Source organism: Cygnus olor, chromosome 1 (assembly GCF_009769625.2).
Source record: "Cygnus olor isolate bCygOlo1 chromosome 1, bCygOlo1.pri.v2, whole genome shotgun sequence".
In the NCBI taxonomy this organism is placed as follows: domain Eukaryota; kingdom Metazoa; phylum Chordata; class Aves; order Anseriformes; family Anatidae; genus Cygnus; species Cygnus olor.
This window is the reverse complement of record NC_049169.1, coordinates 90,907,760-90,927,567: the sequence shown is the minus strand read 5'-3', so window position 1 is coordinate 90,927,567 and position 19,808 is coordinate 90,907,760. Positions and strand designations below refer to the sequence as shown.

The following is a 19,808-nucleotide window of genomic DNA, read 5'->3' as shown; positions in this document are numbered from 1 at the left end:
AGGAAGCTAGCTTTTCTTCCGGAGATTTTTCTACCAGATTACAGTTTTTCTGGCCCTGCTTGTCTGATTCATCCCTCAATAGATTCACTTATAATAATGGAAGAGACTCAATTCACATAAGGGAAGGGTTTCTTTTATTAATTTTGTTTGTTGTATTAGCATGAAGGAGGAGTTTCTGGGGAAAGTATTGACATAAACAGCATTTAAACAGCATAACATTTGCAATCCAAAAACACCAGTATGATTTGCAGGTGATGCAGAAGGGGATTGCTTTATCTTAAGCTGAAGTAAAAACAGTGTTAAAGTAAATATTCAGTAGCAACACCACCTAACAAAGGGAACATGAATAATAACTTTTCTAATTTAAGCTGAATGTGGGAGGATATAGGTAGGCAGCAGGAGAAGTTGAAAACCGATTTCCAGTGTGATTCATAGAGATTTTCAACAGTTGCTTGCACAGGTAAATTATACTATTTGGCATTTACCTTTTACTTATTAAAATCTGATGGCTTTAGGGCTTTTTGTTTTTGCCAAATGAACTACTGAAGCACAAAAAAGTTAAGAAAATGGCTTAGGATGTTGCCTGTGTCAAGTGTCTTGACTTTCAGGCACAACACATATCCACTGTTTCTGCAAAATACTGTTCACCTGATAAATTTCCTTTAGGTGAGAGAACTGGATGTCAGATGAATGGAATTACCTACAGAAGTCAGGAGAGGAATTTAACAAAACTGGAATTGTACTGACTTTGTCCCTGTCTTATGAACAATGGTAATTGGAAGGATGCACAAGTACTATAATAAGGTTTTCTCTTTGTTCCACATGCCTTCATTACTTATAACCTCTAGAATCACTCCCTACCTACACATTTGCTAAGACAAAGGAAACTCACTGTTGCCAGTACTTTTCAAACCCCTTCCTCGTACATTTTTCTTCTCATTCCATATTACATAACCAGATTTGGCAACATTTTTCCTTAACAGAGATCAAAATTGGATGCTCTGACACAAGAACAGTAATAAAAAACTATCCAAATGATGCCCATGGAGTTCTGCTACATACTGTAAATGAAAGTAGCATTTCAGTCAATGCTAATAAACGTTAAAAAAAAAAAAGTGACTATGAAAAACAGTGATGATACATAGAAGAAAATTAGGAAGTCAACAATAATTTCTTAGTCTACGAAAACCATCCTTATCAGTCTGCTTAGAGGATCCCTCCATCCTCTCCCCCAGAAAAGTTAAGAATAGGGTGGTGGTCCATTCACAAAGTTGTGTAGGGCTGTCCTAGGAGCATGCCAAAATCATTGCAACGTTAGCCTGTTGCTGCTGCCCTCCCTCCCGCCTTTACTATTGACTAAATCCTGCTTTGCAGTTCTTTTAATCAGGGTTATATCACTGAATTTACAGAAACAGAATAATAAAGTTGCTTACATTATCCTAACATCAGGGTCACAGAATAAATTCAAATCATTACTACGAATCTAGTAAAAATGAATCTTGTCTCATTCGACTCAAAATAACCTGGAAACATATATCCAACTAGTCACCTATGCAGAAACCATCCTGATTTGTTCTAATTGCAAATAATCACAAATACTCAGAATTTGAGAGAAATATCACCAGAGCAGCTCTTGAATGAAATACTACGTATCCACCCACCACAGAGCTAAGGAACAAAGCAACTCCATGGGCAGACCAAAGTTGTGCAGGGCTGGGAACAGAATCCACGCTTCATGTGAATGTCAGATGCAGTAGAAGCTACTTCACACTAATCTTCACTCCAATGTCAACAATTAAATACTTTCTACTAAGTGTAAGTAAATGGCAAGAACAGACATTTTAATTCTTTTTAAATCCCTTACAAGCAATTTTCTTTCAGCACTGTAGAATATCAAGATTACAGGCTGTCAGTAACATTCTATAGATATCCACACTACATAAAATTCTCCAATGAAGCGGAGAGACACGTGTGTTAATAAGAACTAATTAGTGTATTTGGAAGGGATCTGCAGTAAATCTTTACAGCACAAAACTAAACATGACTCCATGTTGAGTCTAAAGTGTTTATAATGTTACTTTTAAAAAGTGTGTGACAAACATTTTATTAAAAAGAAAAAAAAAAAGAGAGAGAAAAAATAATGCCCCTCTTTCCCCAAACAAAAGGAAAACCACCAGAATCACCAAAAAGCAAACAGTAGAAAATTGCATTTTGGGGAGACCAATTGAGCTCCAAACAATTTTAATAGGCACCTACTGTGGGTTCTGGAATCATTGTCGCATGCATATCTCTAGTCATATTGGATTTCTCCTTCAGCTTTGACTGGAGTAATGTGTGCTCCATTACACCAATTTGAATGTCCATCTGAATGGTTTCTTGCTTCAGTTTTGTTAAGGCCTGTTTAATCTTCACTAGAGGAGCTGTCCAAGAAAAGACAAATAGTGCAACTTTGTGTTAGATGACTTAGCACAAAAGCATTATTTTCTATAATTCACTCCTTAAAATTGAAGAGTTGAATGAACAAAAGGGTGTTCTACTCTAAAGACTTGATTGTACTGATACATCATTTTTAACATGCAAGACACTTTAAAAGGTAGAAATGGTGATGACAATTTTGCTGTCTTCTTGACAACTAAGATCTGTAAAAAGATGTGCATAAACATTAAGATAGGCTTGTCAATGATGTGTTTTCCTCAGCTGAAAGCCTCATCCCCACAGCTGACTTGGGGTTTGATAGAGAACTGAAGACATTTTCAGTAGGAGGTCGTTTTACCTGAGAAAAGTTATTAAAATGTTTTGTGCTCCATACGTTACTTTTAACCCCTCACTTCCCACTAACATCACCCTATAGATGCTGCTGCTGTATCTTACAGCTCCTTATAATTCTGGGCTCTGGAATTTATCCTGATCCTTGGCTATGCCATAATGCTGTTAAGGTGTCGAGAGGCAGCTGAGTAGCTCTTTCACAGTGAAGCAAGGGAGCACAAAATTTCCTTATACAGTAACACTTGCATCTACTTAAGTAAATTAGCTGTATGGTTTACAGGTAAATACGGATTCAGTTTGCATATTTAGCACTACTAGAGTGTGCATCAATTTATTTTTGCATTCGTACCTATTACATGTTTGCAGCAGAATGCATTTATCAGAAAAAATCACAAACCACCGAATTCCCAGATAGAGGCATACTAATTCACATAGGTACATAGCTTTAAATATTAAAAAATCCAAACACCAAAGCACCAAAATGAATTTTCTCACTGATTCCAGCCAGCCTTAGTCAGAGAATCCAATAGCTACTGCCAGTAATGATTTGAGAGTAAAAGGGCTTTTACCTTCTACAGACTTACGTAAGCTTTTCAAGGAGGGCTAGATGCCTAAGTTTTCTTAGACACCTTTCAAAAGTTGAATACCAGTATTTCAGACTAGTCACTCATTCTGGTTACAGTGGTGTTTTTTTTTTTTAATAAAAGACCAACCATGTATCTGTCACTGAGAAAACAGGTGGATGGTTTGAGATGGAAGCATACTTACCACCATCAGTCATACTGCTTCCTTTCTCTTCCGTTTCCTGCTTTACTCTCTCTAATACTTCTGTAATCTTAAATTAGAGATTTTTTTCTTAATTAAACAAGTTGAGTGAAAAGTTAAAAGAGAAAACAAAAAAACTCTCTCCTGAATGTGTCAGTTAAAAAAAAAAAGAATTAATCTATCTTAATTGTTGTATACAGAGGAACACTTTTTTTCAACGTTATTAAAATTTTAATTAGCCTTTAAAAAAAAGTTGTAAGCATTATGGCAGCAAGCAGTGAGTTTTGACCAAGCAACATGGTGTTACTGAGAATCCAAGTGTTGCATCATGATGAACGGACAATAAGAACTGTTATCCCCACAGACCATGATTCACCAAATGACCACAAGAAATGCTCTTCTAAAAGTGGCAGGACTTGGCAGGTGACAGCAGAAATCTGAGAAACAGCTCTGCAGCAAAAGACAGTGCAGCAGCCAAGCCTGCTGGCACTGGCAATAGGTAGGTAAAATCCATGTATGAGGAATAAAATTACATTTCAGCACAGACTATCAACCAGTTTGCCTTTGTAGATGACAAAGGAAAAGCAACTAGGCGATTCAAAAGTAGAGTCTAGGTAACAACCTACTATTTTTGCCTTTAATATAAAAACGGCCTTTCATTAAGGTTTCAGTAAGCCTTTTTCATTAAGAAAAAGAAACATCACTGCAATTTCATTGCATAGCTGCAATGGTACTGGTATTGCCAAGTGGGATGAGATTTGGTTGCATGCTTGAAAGCAGATCAGTAGCGATATCTAATGTGTCTAGCTTAGCTCAGATATACATCACTGCATCTACATAATTTGAAGGCTACCAATAGCATACTTTTCTTTAATAATCAGCTAATATTTTTCAAAGCACAAAAACATTACAGATCTGAAGTCAACTTCCTTGAGAGTCAAATAGAAAAAAAATCTAATTCTGCAGATGCCATGCACCAAGGATTTTTTGCTAGAAAACCCTGGTTGAATGCTGTGGTTACTTAAAAAAATCTCAACTCTATTTTACAATTTCCATCATATTCCTATGATGTGATCTACTTTATGTGACTATTACAGACACTTTAGTTATTTTCAAACAACAGAATCATTTAAAAAATCTGAATTGGACAAAGAGTGGAAATATTTTGAAGTCAGACAGTAAATCTAAATGAAAACTATGAAACAGTATGTTGAGGCAATTAGGAGTCTGGGGATTTTTTCTTTAAATTTGTCAGACCACTGATTAAAAAAAAAAGAGAAAATACAGTTTCAGGTATTAATATAATTTGATTGGTATTGAAAAGCTACTTTTTAGTCAACTATTACATTTAAATGCTTGCAAGATGAAAACTTCAAATTGCTATTGTCTATTTTTACTAAAAATAAGAGTTAAATTTTTCTTCTTCCAAAGACTTTATGGACATGACTTGATTAATCCTCAATAATTCTAGGAGACAGGTTATAAAATACAGAATATTTTCCCTCTTTTACTATCTGGCAAAATAAAGAAAGCTCAGAATAGTTTGCCCAAATTCACAAGTTAAAAATCAATGGCAGCATTGGTTTAAAATTTAGGGACTGAGCTAGATTGCTTCCACTAAAAACAGATTAAGCTTTAACACAAGAACGTATCAGAAAGAACTCACTTCATAAAGCTGCAAACACTGAACGCCAACTCTCTGAATATTTTTTAAAACAAGCAAAAGAAACAATGTGAAGATATGTTTTACCTCAGAAAGTACTCTACTCCTTTCAGTTACACCTCCACTTCCCTCCTGGTACTTCTCTTTAGCCTGTAAAGAAACATGTTTTTTGCTGCGATGACAAAGCTGAAGAAACACATGCATTCCAGATACTTTAGCACCTAATAAACAAAGTGGGTTTTTCAAACCTAAACAACAGAATCATTAAAAAAATAATCTGAACTTTACAGAAAGAACGTCAAAACTTTCTTATATATGCCCGTCCCAATTCCTGATCTTATCCCACAGAGTTCCAATGACGTTTACAGCACTATGCATGCAAGGAAAGGTTTGAAACATCAGCCTATATAATGACCAACATTCAAAAACGCAAAGCTGTTTTACACATTTTAAGTAACAGCCCTGATAAACAGTAAGAAGTAGGTTTTCTAATCATTTACATGAGGAAACAAACAAAGAAAATTTGCCAGAATGCAGGCCAAACTGAATCCTGAAATCCAGAACAGTTCTTTCTCAGCAATAAATTAGTCTCGAAGTTTCTTAAAGTTCAACAGTGAGATAAACAGAAAGCACAGAGGTCATATCTTGTTAGTCTTATTTTAATGTTGTAACCACAAACAGGAGGGCTAGCCAAATGGCAGCTTATTCAGGCTTCCTAACCAAAGAATCAAGTATCTTCACAAACAGTAGACTATTGGCATAAAAACTAAATGAAGTAAACAAGTAATCAGAGTGCTTTATGTAAGTTAGCATGAGTAATCAATGTAAGACATGAATGCTGGACCGAAACTGCAGTTTTTCCACTCATCACAGATGTCTGAACTTCACACGAAAAGCAGAACTAGCAATTTACTAGCTGCTCAAAATTGGCAACAGATTTACATAATATTCAGGCAAGAAAACATTTACTTTCCCTTGCAGAATACTTGAATAAAAATTGCTAACTTAGCTTAAATAATATATAATTTGACAGCCAATCAGCATCTCCCATGCGTTATATCCAAAAGCAGAATTCACAGATAACTCCTCCAATTCTTTGCCTTCTCCCTCACTTTATAGCAAGTTAATACTAGAGAAGGCAACAACAATAGATCAGTGCATTACCTCACTGAGCAAGGCTTGTGCTGAACGGTATTCTTGAACCAAATGCTCCAACTGATTGTTGATGTACTTTTCCCTGCTATTGATCTTTTCCAATGTCCTGCTGATTTCACTATAGAGTTTGTCCAGGTAACCCTAGAAAATCATATTCTGTGTGTTGACAGTATACAAAAAATACCCAAGAAGTATTAAAATGGTGCTGTAATTAAGAAAGGATATGGAAGTCTATGAGTGAGAGAGAAAAATAGTATGGAAATGCTATGTCTGGCCAATGAAGAGATATTCCCAATGTGTTTTTTTTTTCTTTTCCCAGCTCTACAACGCATATTTCAAGCTTTACTGCTTCCTTTAATCTTTTCTCAAATTAATTACAAATATCAATGTTGGTAAGTTACTCTAGCAACAGTATTTAAAAGTGTTTTTTTTTCATTAGCTGTTATTTTCAGATTGTATTATTCCATTCTTCTCTCTGTACTCAGGACATACTTATGCTAATGCATACATTAATGAAATCTCATCTCTCTGTTAATCCTCATACACACAAATCTATTTCCCACAAGATCTTTTACCAGAGCCTCTGTTTCTAATCACTATTGTCATGCTTCCCTTTTCAGTTTCACAACTTTATCGCAATTAAAATGAAGAAATAAAAAACATGTACATAAAATGAAAGAGAAAACAGTAGTGCAGACAGATTGGTGAAATATTCTGCATATAAAAAACATACCCGAGTTTCTTTCAAAGAAGATTCAATTCCATCCTTATGCTGATGCATTTGATCTACATGGATCCTCCAATCCTAAAAATAGATGCCATAAAGTAAACCATAGGTAAATACAGCTTTTATGTACCTCTGCTTCCTAAACAAATGCTGGTATGCAAGGAAGGGTGAGTTCTCATATATACTACTACCGTGTATCCTTCTACCACTGCCATGTTCATATCCAGATGCACTAGCTTAACGTGACGCAATTTATAAATCTCCTAAATATCCCAACGTTGACACTCAGATCCATAAACACTGACATCCTCAACAATACCACAGTAACTATATTTTTAGAGTCTGTTTGATCTTCAAGGAACTATTTCTCCTAGAAACCACTATGGGCACAAGTGTTGAAAATATTGATTACAGATGTACTAGCTCAGCTTATTCTTAGAGAACATGCATGCTTCAAATGTCCAATAACCACCAGTTCCAGACTATCAGATCTTCTATTCCTACTTAACCCTTGCTGCTTTCATAAGAACAGAAAGAAATGAAAGAGGCAGAAATACCTGAACTTGTTTTTGATAGTGGGACAAAATTGGAATGGGGAAAATTATTTGCAGCTGGTAACTCAAAGGAAACGTACATAGACTCAGGTATGGAGAATGAGAAACGGTGCTATTTTAACTTGACACATAGGCATCTTTTACTTAGGAATCAATTCCACTCCCCACCATTTATCACAAATTTATGCTTATCAGTGCAGAACTTTTATGCCTCCCAGACCCAGAGCGCAGCTGCAGACTATGGATTGAAAATAAAGCAGAGTAGTAGCACTGCAGAATTATTGCTATTGCAGTATTGCATTTCCAAAGTTGAAAAAAAAAAAAAAAAAAGATTTTCAAGCTTTTAAAACTTTTTGGCACTGTACTGGTCTAGGTTTCAAGAAAACTGATGTTAACAAATCTTTATCACTTGAAATCAAAACCTAGGATACTTTCTTGGAAAGTAGGTACTGTAAGGGTATGCAGAAAATGACTGCTTCAGTAAGATTACCTGATGAAGGACCTTGTCAAACAGGATGATAAGGAAAAATGGGAAGCAAACCAAAGAGGCACAAGCCTGACTGACAAACAGTAACAGAGACAATAACAAGAAACACACATCTTGCCAGTTACGCTATTAGGTAAGGGCATAAGGAATGTGAGAATGCTGACTTCAGTAAGATTATCTAATTGAAGACTTTGTCAAAAGGGGATGATAAGGAAAAAGGGGAGGGAATAAAAAACATACAAAGACACAGACCTGTCAGAAAAACAGTAAGGGAGACTGACAAGAAACAGACCTCATCAGTCACAGTAACCAATGAGCTATCAAGAAGCTGCAGGCATCACTTCAACAAAGGCACAACTGCACTTTGTAACCGAAAAGAATGCAAACCTAGGAATCCTGGACATAAGGGCCAAGGGTCAGTGCAACTACGCAAACCGGTGAATGCATAGTTTGTAGGGGAAGGGGACTGAGGAGGAACAAAGCAGAGAAGAGACAGGGAGGTTGGCCATGTGTAAACCACTGCCAGTCAGTACACTTGTCTGACTGAGCCCTGTGCTTGATCACTGCAGCAAGTCCTACATTCTTATTAAACTCTTTCTTCATGGTCTTTCTGTGTAAAGTCACTCTCTATCCCATGGGGGTTCACGTGCTGCAAGGACTAAGTGCCAGCTGCGAGCGAGTGTGGATACAATGACAGCAACTGGAGTCAGACCCGGGGGGGCGTGGGCACCCTGTGGGCCCCTGGTGCTGGCAACTGGTGTGAGTGGGGCTCTCCGTGCCAGGAGCTGGAATGCCGCAACTCTTGGGGGCACATCTGTCCAGGCCCTGTGGCTTGTGTTCAGGCTGCCAGCTACTGGGGTGACCAGCAGGAGTACCTAGAGGGCCAGCAACTGGAGTCAGGCCAGGGCTGTAGGTGTCCCTGTGCCTGCTGCAGCTGGCACGAGTTGGGTCTTGGTGGCAGCCACTGGAGTAGGTGAGGGTCTCAGCCACTGGGGCTGTCGGCTAGCAAGCATCAAGACGCACTAGTGAGCAAGGAGAAGGGCAGTGAAACAGACAAGGTGGCCCCAGATCCAGGTAGGGGTATTAGACAGTGAGAAGGACCGCGCTGACAGGTGAGGGATTCATGAATGTCCAGAGAGCAGGGGGTGTGTACTTTCGCTAGTGAACTTCAACCTTTATTAGCTGAAGAGAAGGAAGTGGGCTTGGCTGCCTATACTTAATGTTTTATGGGAGTCCTATAGGTGCTCCTGAAGATAGCGCCTTGTTTATGTAGTGTGTAGGTGGCCACGTCAGCATCTTCTGTGTGCGTGTAATATGTGCTTAACTTCACTACTGGCTGAATCTGCAAACGGGAAAGCAGCAGCAGCATCCATCGGTCTGGATGAGAATGCCAAGGTCCCCCAGGCACATGGGGCTGGGCTGCAGGACGTGAGCAAGAGGAATTCCCAGGCCTGGAACTCCTCGAGGGTGTGACCACTTATAATGTCTCATAACAGGAACAAAAGAAATCCTGGATTAAAACAGCTGCACACTTAAACATGTGTCATCCTTCAATCACAGGCAGTTCCACCGATTTGAAATGGGGCTATTCCCCTTGCACATAACTACCAAAGGACTGGTGCTTCTGTCTCACCACCTCAGATGAGCACAGCTGAGCATCTCCAACAGCTGTTCAGCCCCTAAGTTCACTTGCTGGCTACAGTTGTGCTGCTGCCCACTATTCTGTTCAGAAACAAAATAAAGTTTAGTAGAGAAAACGTGCTTATACTGTGTGTTGAGGTTTACGTTTGCAGCAGACTCAAGATTTTTTTTCTGCTCTGGTGACAACTGTTAGCTATTTGCCAAACTTTGCAGTATTAAAATAAAAACAACAACATATACACAACTCCCTACCTCCCACCCCTGCCAAGAACTTCAAAATTAAGTTGTAGTTTCTATTGCTGTCCAGTTAAACCATTAACCTCTCCTGGTACTATGGATATATGCACAGCTTACGAAACATAACATGATGCTTTTCTTACAGAATGAAAAAAGGCCAAATACTTGTTTTATTTCTGAAAGCATGAAAGTACAGAAGTTAGAAAAAGACGAATCCTATTTTCATATTCATTTTGGTGTATTCCTTAAAGCCAAGGAACAGTGCACTAAACTGGAAGCTAGCAAAACTCTGTTCCTACAGTGGCTTTACTTTTTAATGTACATCTTTATTAAGCTTTAATTTCTTACTGTGAGAATCAGGAGTGTTGCTCTCTGTAACAGATGGGCTTGCCAAGGACTAGAGGAAGGTGGCTCAAACCAGGAAATTCTTCACATTGAAGAATGCAGCGTAGCATAACACAGGGAAGCAATTTAACAGAGCATTGAGAGCTTACTCTATTTTTGGCAAGACAGTTATCCTTCATTGAATTCTGGATCACTGCAGACTCTCCCAACAATCCAACTAGTTGGGCCACTACAAATGAGCAATTTCAATACTGCACTGATCTATGCATGCTATATGAGCTCTTAGAAAGAATGCTTGAGGCAATGCCAGGAATAAGTCCAAGGCTTGGATGCTGATGTGCCAAAGACAGATGTCTGCTTCTGAGATGCTCGTTCTAGACTCCTTGGAACAGATTATGGACAGAAATACACATTTTTCTCCATAGAGAGAAGAAATGATGAATTTCATCTCGAGGTAGCCATCTGGATAGGTAAGTAAAATCAACTGAAAAAGTACTATTTGTTTTGTTAAACATAAGGAAAGCTCCTGATCAGTGGTACAGACCTACTTTATCATAATTTAAAGTTCAGCAAGAGGAATTCCATGAAATCAACCTTTTAAGTGGTTGAAAAATTGAACAGTTGTAAAATAAGAAGCTCCTTGGTTGTCTTCCAGGAAGATGTTTTAAGAGCTGCTAGACTGAAGGTACAATTTTTCAGAAGTATTTAACCATTTTAGAAGTTTCCACTAAATAAATATACAGAAATAGCAGTGGAGAGTCCTTTACTCCCAATTCTCGGCACGACAAAAGAAGAAAAAGAATTGCAAATGGTAAATCAACAACACTGCTGATTCAAACCGCATTTTAATCACCATGTATACAAACAAAAATACACTCTCACATACCTTATTGTCAGTCCTGACCGTAACTTTCAGCTGTGGAAGCACACGTTCCACTTCCAGATTCCATTCTGCCGCATCTGTCGTGGACTGTAAGATTTCTTCTTGTTTTGTAGAGTCATTCATGTCCTTCATAAAAATCACAAAGTTTATATACAAAACATAATCCTTATACACAGTGACAACTGTTAGAAATCACGTTAGGATGGCTTACAGTGTTACAGAAAAATACATATATCCACTAGAACTACAGATTCAATTGTATTTTTAATGCCCTTCTTTGAATTCTTAAGTATTAGGAATTAAAATAAATATACTTTCTCACCATGTTTAGAATTCAAACTAATAAAAATTATAATGCATTCCAGAAAAAAAGAGAAAAATAATTAAATTATATTTAAAAAACTATTGCCATGCTTTTAAAAAGTCTCTGCAAAAACTATTGCAAATGTTTCTATCAATGTTGTAGTGATAACTGTTTAGAAATTGGATGCAGTTTTCTTTTAAAATAAGACAATTTATTTCAGTTGGAAAGTTTTTTCAAACTTGGACTATGGATGTACTTTCGGACTTTAACCAAAATAAGTCGCTGCTAAAGATGTGCAAATGTCCCAAGGGAGGAGTGACAAGTAACAACCTACCGATCTGTACGTTTGTGCCTTCAGAACATTCAGATCAATGAAATTTTCTTCATTGTCTGACTCTTCTTCCTTAAGAAATGTTGCAAAGAGACATCAGTAAATAGTGTACAATCTTTCTTCAAAACTTTTATTTGCAGGAGCACAGGCCAAGGAGTATTCAATTCAAAATTTCTTAACCAAACAAGACGCGGGAAGTTTTTGATAACAGAGTTTGCATTTACTTAAAATCTTACAAGTACACAACATTTGGAACAAGCTAGAAGACAAAAGCTACCCCACATTTCTCTGGAGGTGCTACAGTATTTGAAAACTAAACCAACCAGCTAAAAAAAAACCCTCAGCTCCATTACAACAAATGGGCCATTATCAAGAACTTACCATTACCTTAAAACTATTATGCTTTGTATAAAATTTTGCAGTAAAAAACCAACCACCTCCCCCAAAAAACCCAAACCACAACCAGATCTTCAGTACAGATTAGTTGCATAATGAAGCCGTATTTTAAGCCTGCAGAATACTGCATTTCATACTGAGACAATCAATTTGTTTCATTGCACATTACACTGCACACTGAGCTGATTAAGTTTTAGAGAATTATGTATTAAAGGCTCAAATTGCATTCATCAGTGACAATAATCAGCTTAAAGCCCATCACTGCACAAGTAAAGGATGTTTTTCCTGTTTGTTACCCTCCACTCATCTATACTGAACTTCACCTGCCATTTTATCACCCATACATTTCACCCTTGTACAGTTCATCCTACTAGAGTTAACTTCTCAGTCTGCTGTTGTCTTTTCCACCAAAGTTATATTTAATCATTCACCTTCCTTCTAGACAAATCACAAGCACTGCAATAACACTGGTCTGAGTGTAGAACCTATCGTGACTCAAACAGTGAAAACCTGGGAGCTTATTCCTGTACCTTACATAGTCTTTGTCTACCAGTGACCACTTCCCCTATGTTAGTTTATTTTAGCACATTTGGACCCTAGCCCCCTGAACACTTGCAAAGAATTAATGGTGACTAGATTAGGAGCATCATTTGCTAAATGAACAATATGCATCTGTGCAACACTTAGAAGAATGTATTACAACACTACCAAAACAACAACAATAAAAAAGACTAATTATCAGAACCGAGGAACTAAATTGTAAAGATTGCCTTGGGCTGGCTACTACTTCTTCATCTAATTCCCCAAGATTTTCAGAACTAGGCTTGCCTCTGTCAGCCTCATCAATTTTATTCAGAAGAATCTAATCCAGAAGAACAACCAAGCAAACTCATCATTAGCATTTAACTACTGGAAATACTGCTAAATTAAATTTTGGATACAACTAATACAACCAGGACATATCAACATATTGGCAGCAAAAACGGACTGGGAAAAGGTTTACAACTTCATAAAACTAATCCCTGTAGAACCATGAGGGGCTCCAAGAAGTAGTTACCTGCTTGGTATAAACCTAGCTCAGTGGTTTTACTAAAACAAAAATGAAGAAGGGCTAATGGACCATGTCAGATGTGAAAATTATGGACTAGGATACTACCCGAGAGTAAATCCAGAGGTTCTTTGAAGGGTTTAAGCTGTGCTTTGGCTAACTGTTTCCTCCCCACTTCCCAATATAAACAGCTTAGACCTTAACAAGAGGAGGGAACGAGCAGGCAGCTGACTGTTTTCATGTTGGTTTTTTTTTTGAAAGCTCTTAGCCAACAGCTGACATTTCTGAGGCTAGTCAAAAATGCAACATATAATGTCTCTGATTGTTCTCAGAATTATTCAAGAATTTTTTTGGGTCGGCTTCAAAGCCGACAAAAATGCAACCAGACAGCGATACCCACACCCTAATACTTGCATATTGCATGAAATTTAAGAATAGAAGGATGGAATTTTTCTTGGCTAATAAAAATGATAAAAATAGCACAGTACTTAATAAAACTGTAAGAGAAGAAAAGCAAACTCTTCAACTGTTACAATCTTGTAGTCTATTGTGGCATATAAACTGGGACTGCAATCAGAGCCATATGGTAACATTACTGACACTAACTTTTATGACCTTTAGTTTTTCCCAAGCACTTGAAAAATGTGGACGCAAAAATGGGACAGCTATGGCATTTTTATCCAGTATTTCTGGGCCTTACAACTCCACAAAACTGTCTTCCCTGCAGGTAACTCACTGACCAAGCAAGTGAGCATTTCCAGGGTCACAGCTTTCAATATTTTGGTTCTGATCTAAATTAACTTTGTACAGAAACATCCGATTTTGGAGAAACCAGATGTGAAATGAACTCTTTTTTGTAATTTTCACTTTAAGCATCTTTATATAACTTCACTCTCCTGAAAAGTCTAAAGTCAGCAGTAAAGACTCACTTTGAGAAGACTGACAGAGGCCTGTGAAAACGATGAAATCTTGTGATCACATTATACCCGTTTACAGACAGCGAGACTCCAGCTCTCACAAAAATAATCCTCTGAGAAAGTCTTTCAACACGAAACAACTTCTGTTCAACATCCACCCAGCAGTAAGCGCAAGAAACATATTTGAACTTACAGGCATATTTTGTGGATTGTTTCATAAAAGTGATGACATGACTGCAATTATTATAGCTAAAAAGCAGGAATAAATAAAGAAGTTGATTCTCAAGCATTGCCATCTTGCTGAAAAAAGGTACAGAGGCTTATTCTGCTGTCAAAAGTGATGAGAGAATATTAATATTTCATTCATGGAATATATAGCGATGCCATGACCTTTCTTTTCAGAAACAATTCTGCAACCTTTATTTGCGTCTTCAACATTGTTTTTAAACAAATACTCAGTTTCCAGAAGTTCTTTTCCATCTACCTTGTTCCCAAATCTTAAGATTAACGAAGTGCCAAAGATACTGTTTCCTATTTGCACTGAAATCTGAGTAACAATAGTGAGCACTTTATTAAGTGCTGGGCAAATTTAAATCAAGTATTAGCCAATTCTGTAGATGTGGATTGATTCAAGTTTTATTTAACATCAACAACAGCTTGTTTCAGTAGAAACCAAACAATTCTCAATCCATGTAATTCAATGTATTGTTAGATTCAACCTCACTTTATAATAATTTAAATGCACACAATAACAAATGCTCTGTCCTGAAGAGTAAACCACCTTACCTGAAAAGAAAACATCCTACAGAGAAGGTGATGATGCAGAACAGAAGATGAACGAAAGAAGACACAGGAAAGAAAGGTGATGGAATAACAAGTAGGAAAGACTTCTTAAGGGCAAACAAAATGAACAGCAAGTAAAAATTTTCTCATGGTTGGCCAATACTAATATAATGAAAACCAGTCAAGTAAACCTACCACGACATCCTCTTCCAGTTTATTAAGTGTTAATTCTGCATCATCTTCTGTTATTTCTTCTTCTTCTAGCTCTTCTGTTGGATATACTGGTCTGAAATAAGTTCAAAGAAGAGCTGACCTTTTAAACACAATAAATTGGAAATACTTCTCTAAATTGCGCCCAAGCAAACAAAAGATTTCATGAGAAGTAAGGATGATGTGGAATATGACTAGACAATCATTGTTTCACACATATAAACAAATGAAATTAATGCTTGCCCTTAAAAGTGATTTACCTTGGGCTGTCTTAACAGTGAGGGTTAGTTATTATGCCAAGCAGTACAGGATATTCACAATGCCAAGACATCCGGGGGATTAAGTTTTCATTCATTTTCTCCTTTGGTCTAACTCCTTAAAATTCTAGTGCAAATCCCCACAAACTTAATTCTGGCTTAAAGTGGAACTTGTGTACTAAACAGAGGTAACAGTAAAGTATTTTGGAGGTAGAAATTAATTCACTCTACCATTTCAAAACCCACCAGACGGAGGGGATGAAATCAAGAGTATTTTTCAACAAGTTTTCATACACTTGAAATTATTCGTCATTTAAATTCTCTGAAGATTTCCTTTGGATTAAATACTCAAAATTACTGTAGTCTGCTTGTAACCTGATTACATTCTGTGCGTACCTACAGCTGAAGAGATCAACAATCTATTGATTGATAGGACCTAAACAGATGGATACTATTCATCCCAACTGTCAGAGTAACAAGCAGCTACACGCAGGAAAGTGACCAAAAAGAGGCAATCGGTCAAATCTTTATTAATTAGCTAAGTCTACTAAGGGCCCAAACTCACCCTTACTGGTAAGACACTAAATTGCGTGAAATTGCATTAGGGACTACTTTGTCCCACTTCTGAATTCTGCACCTCATGAAACATCAAGTAGAAGATTTCTGGTAAATATTACGTTTTGTGTGCCGCCCTTTACAACTATTTACATTTGTTCCTTGGAAGATAATGCATAAGGGAGGATTCTTAAAAGCGTACTGTACCTTTTCCAGCTAAAGCCACTGTATTTCAAGGCTTCATCAGCTAAACAATCAAGAACATAACATGCTTGCTCTCCATAACCTGCTTTTAATTTTGAAGGAGGAAAATCCACAGGCCTTCCCTAAAACAAAAAAATATGCCGTTTACTAATGGCTACCAAACAGTCAGAGTTTCCTCCCACAGAGGTTACCAGATTTTTACACTAAAACCAAGTGTCCATTGTGATCATAATTTTACCAATGTTAATTCATATTTTTCCCCCACGGAGCTCCAGTCAGGCAACAGAAGGGAAAACAGAACAATTCAAGGAACAGATGCAGTGTAGAAATCTTAAAGCACCTGGTAAGAAGATACTCATAGTGAGCAGAAGAGTCAGAAGCTGCATGAGAGCTAGACAGTCAAGCACAAAAGTGACACCCTGGCAAGGTAACAACAGGTACAGAGGAACTCAGGTACAGAGACTTAATTAATGGCTTTTCAATGCTGCCTTGTTTGTACCAGAATTATTTTAAAATATTTTATTATTATTTATTGCTGTCTAACTACTTAAGAGAAGGGTGTTCTTAACATCATTCACAGCTGCACCACAGTAGAATCTTCCATGAGATCATTCACTTTCCAACAACAAAAAAAAACACAACACAAACATGAATACAATTTAAACCATTTCCTTTAGCATGAATTATACTTTTGACTTTGGCAGCAGCAGGATCATAAGCACTGTAAATTTTCAAGATAAAATCTTTGTATATTATACTACTATAAACAACTAGCATATGCACAACAAGAAATAATCCTGATTTAATCCATTTCATAGATTGCGGAACAAAACTAATTAGAATTATATATAATAATGCAAGACCATTTTTCGTAGTGCCAAAATATTAGCAAGTAGGTACAGACAGTATAAGCTTCTAATTAATATTGAACAAACACATAGAAAGGAAAAGTCTGTCCAGTCCTTGGGAACATAATCAGACAGGAGAGGAAATGTGTTATTACTGATATTTCTGAAAGTGATGCCTATGCTTGAAATGCACTTGGAAAAACAGCATGTTCAACACTTACAAATGAACGCAGTTCTGAGAGTATGTTTGATATTACTGCATTGGGGTCATCATATTCTTGTGGCTGCTCAAAGGGATGTCCTGCTTTAGTGATCAGCCAAGCGGCAAGCGTGCAAAACATAAAGAACTGCTCACCAGGATTAGTGGGCAGTGCAAAGTAGTGCCTGTTTAAAAAGGAGGAAAACGGTAAATAATGTACTCCAAGCTAGGAGTATAGGTCAGCATAGGCTGGGAAAACAGATTCTTTAATTGACATCCTCAGACAGTAAACCATTTGAACTACATTCAGGATCTCTAGTTTCACACACAACTGCAGTAGACTGCGTTTTCCACATGCAGCTTATCTGTTTCTTGCTTTGAGCAAGTTTTAATCAATATTAGACTTCTAGGGAATCAAACTAAACCTGGGTACTCCTCTCCCCTGCTAGGAAGATGACGCAGCTTCAGTTAGACACCAGTAAATGAACATTTCCATATAAAGCCAAGTTACCTCTCTTATTTACCTGAACAGTCTGAAATTTTGTTGAGCTCAATTCCCTTCCCATTGAATTTTAGGGAAGCAGAATCCATCCCACTGCCCCACAATATAACACTAATTAAGAGTCAATAAATGTATCCATTCAAATGTCACTTACATAATATAAAATACTGAAAAGCTCAAAAGAATCTAAAGTCAAAGATCTGTAATCGCCAATAACTTGTAGGCTGTGAACAAGATAAGGCTTGTTCAGTCTCAGGCATTTCTCACAGGGCGAGTGATTTAGAGTGAAAGACAAAATTTAAATTTCAAAAACAACCCCTGAACAGATTAGTAAAAGGGACTGGTAACTACTGACAACAACAAACAGCAACCGGCGCACTTCAAAAATGAAATTAAAATGATCTATTGCTCAAGTTTTACACCTGTATGCATGACAAGGGAAGCCAGGGTGAATTTGTCTATTTTTTTTCTACTTTAGACCACACAGAAAAATGCTTCAGAAGCACATACTTCTTTCTGTTCATTAAATGGAGTCCAGACATATACTTAAAGAAAAGTGTCCATAGCTGGGACGTGAATATGCCTCATTAAAAATAATTTGTTATTTTTTTGTTTTGTTTATGTTTTTTTTTTTTGCACCAACTTACCACATGAAAACTTGAATGGCACTTCTGTGAGGATGGGAAAGCAAGTTTACTGAAGCATCATTGCTTGATGTCCTGTCTGCGTGCTGTCCTCATCCTCGCCACTGTACCAGAATAACCCTGCCGCCTTTGCCTTCCTTAACATCTCCAACTGCTCTTCCTGATAATGGCAATACATCCAGTTCCTCTGGCTTCCAAACTCCCCAAATCTCTTCCCCTTCCTGCCTTCCTCAGTTAGCAGGTAGGCAAGAGACTGGTGTACAGCTCGGATCAGGAACTTGCTTCTGAAGCAATTCTTCCCCTCACCCTCACTGTCTTTTGGGTCACTTCAGGGAGCGAGGTAGACTAACTGGACCTATTTTGAATCAAACTGAACTGAAAAAATATGGTCTATTGGCATACCTACTGAGCCCTGATAAGCATTTAGTCCATAAATGAGACCATGGTTAGTTCCTCAAAATACACATTGTGTGTACGTGGGATACTCAGAACCAAGTGCTTCCCTTCGCAGACACGGCACTCGCTCAGGTGGACAAGGTCTGTTTTCCTTGCTCCACGTATACAGGTGGTCAGACAGCTGGCTAAAACCAGCTTATAACTACCGAGCTCATCCTCAGACCTCTCCTTCAACAAGAGAATTCTTGGGAGTACACTTTTCCCCTCACCAAGCTGCTGCGTACAGAAAATTTAGGTGTGAGATATGCTGCTGTTGAACCTGGTTGACACTGTTGGATGGATCTGAAAGTCATCAGGGCAGCTAGATGCTAAGAAGATATCGGTCACATTACCCAAGTTTCCCCATCTCTCACCATAATAAAGTTACACCTCCTGGCAGTTACAAAGTCACACGCAGAGCCTTTAAGCTGACAAAATGCAGGTTTTTTTTTTTTTTTGTGTGTGTGTGTTTTTGTTGTTTTCTTTTGTTTGTTTTTAAAGCATGCCATCTGCGTGGTGGTCCCTTCTCCTCGCCCACACCCCCTGATCTCGACGTGCCGGGCTTTGTCCCTGGCGAGGGGAGGCGCTGGCTCCGCTCCTCGGCCTGCTTCCACCTGTGGTGCCCGGCCCAGCACCTCGCCGCCCCGCCAGGCCCTCGGCCGCCTGCTGGCCGCCCACCCCAACGCCTCCGGGCCGCGGCCACATGCCCCCCTCAGAGGGCACCTGGAGAGCGGGCGCATGTTGTGCCGCTGCAGTGCCTCCTCCTCCTCGCAGCCCAGCAGCTTCAGCTTGTCCCGCAGCTCCTCCATCAGCACGAAGGCCTGGTAGGCCGCGCCCGGGCCCCGCTCCGCCGCCGCCACCTCCTCGTCCCGCTCCGCCGCCATTTCGGAGCCCCCGCCGCTGCTGCCCGTAACCATGGCAACCGCGTCCACCAATCGCCGCCCGCCCCCTC

The 19,808-nt window shown here is 38.4% G+C and overlaps 1 protein-coding gene across 3 annotated transcripts in view; it reads right to left on the bottom strand.

Moving 5' to 3' along the window:
• IFT57 (intraflagellar transport 57) overlaps nucleotides 1-19,808 on the bottom strand; it is a 24,208-nt gene extending 4,400 nt beyond the window's left edge. Inside the window, exons 1-11 of one of the 3 annotated variants that reach the window (XM_040569067.1) lie at nucleotides 19,580-19,808; nucleotides 17,298-17,460; nucleotides 16,232-16,350; nucleotides 15,198-15,288; nucleotides 11,862-11,930; nucleotides 11,227-11,349; nucleotides 7,083-7,154; nucleotides 6,359-6,490; nucleotides 5,282-5,344; nucleotides 3,535-3,601; nucleotides 2,257-2,420 (exon numbers count right to left, since the gene is read on the bottom strand). In XM_040569067.1, coding sequence (XP_040425001.1) covers nucleotides 2,257-2,420; nucleotides 3,535-3,601; nucleotides 5,282-5,344; nucleotides 6,359-6,490; nucleotides 7,083-7,154; nucleotides 11,227-11,349; nucleotides 11,862-11,930; nucleotides 15,198-15,288; nucleotides 16,232-16,350; nucleotides 17,298-17,460; nucleotides 19,580-19,773 — 1,257 coding nt within the window. In that variant the 5' untranslated portion in view covers nucleotides 19,774-19,808. Of the gene's footprint in view, nucleotides 1-1,974; nucleotides 2,421-3,534; nucleotides 3,602-5,281; nucleotides 5,345-6,358; nucleotides 6,491-7,082; nucleotides 7,155-11,226; nucleotides 11,350-11,861; nucleotides 11,931-15,197; nucleotides 15,289-16,231; nucleotides 16,351-17,297; nucleotides 17,461-19,579 lie in introns of those variants that run through there. The other 2 variants (XM_040569071.1, XM_040569079.1) reach the window with 2 other exon arrangements.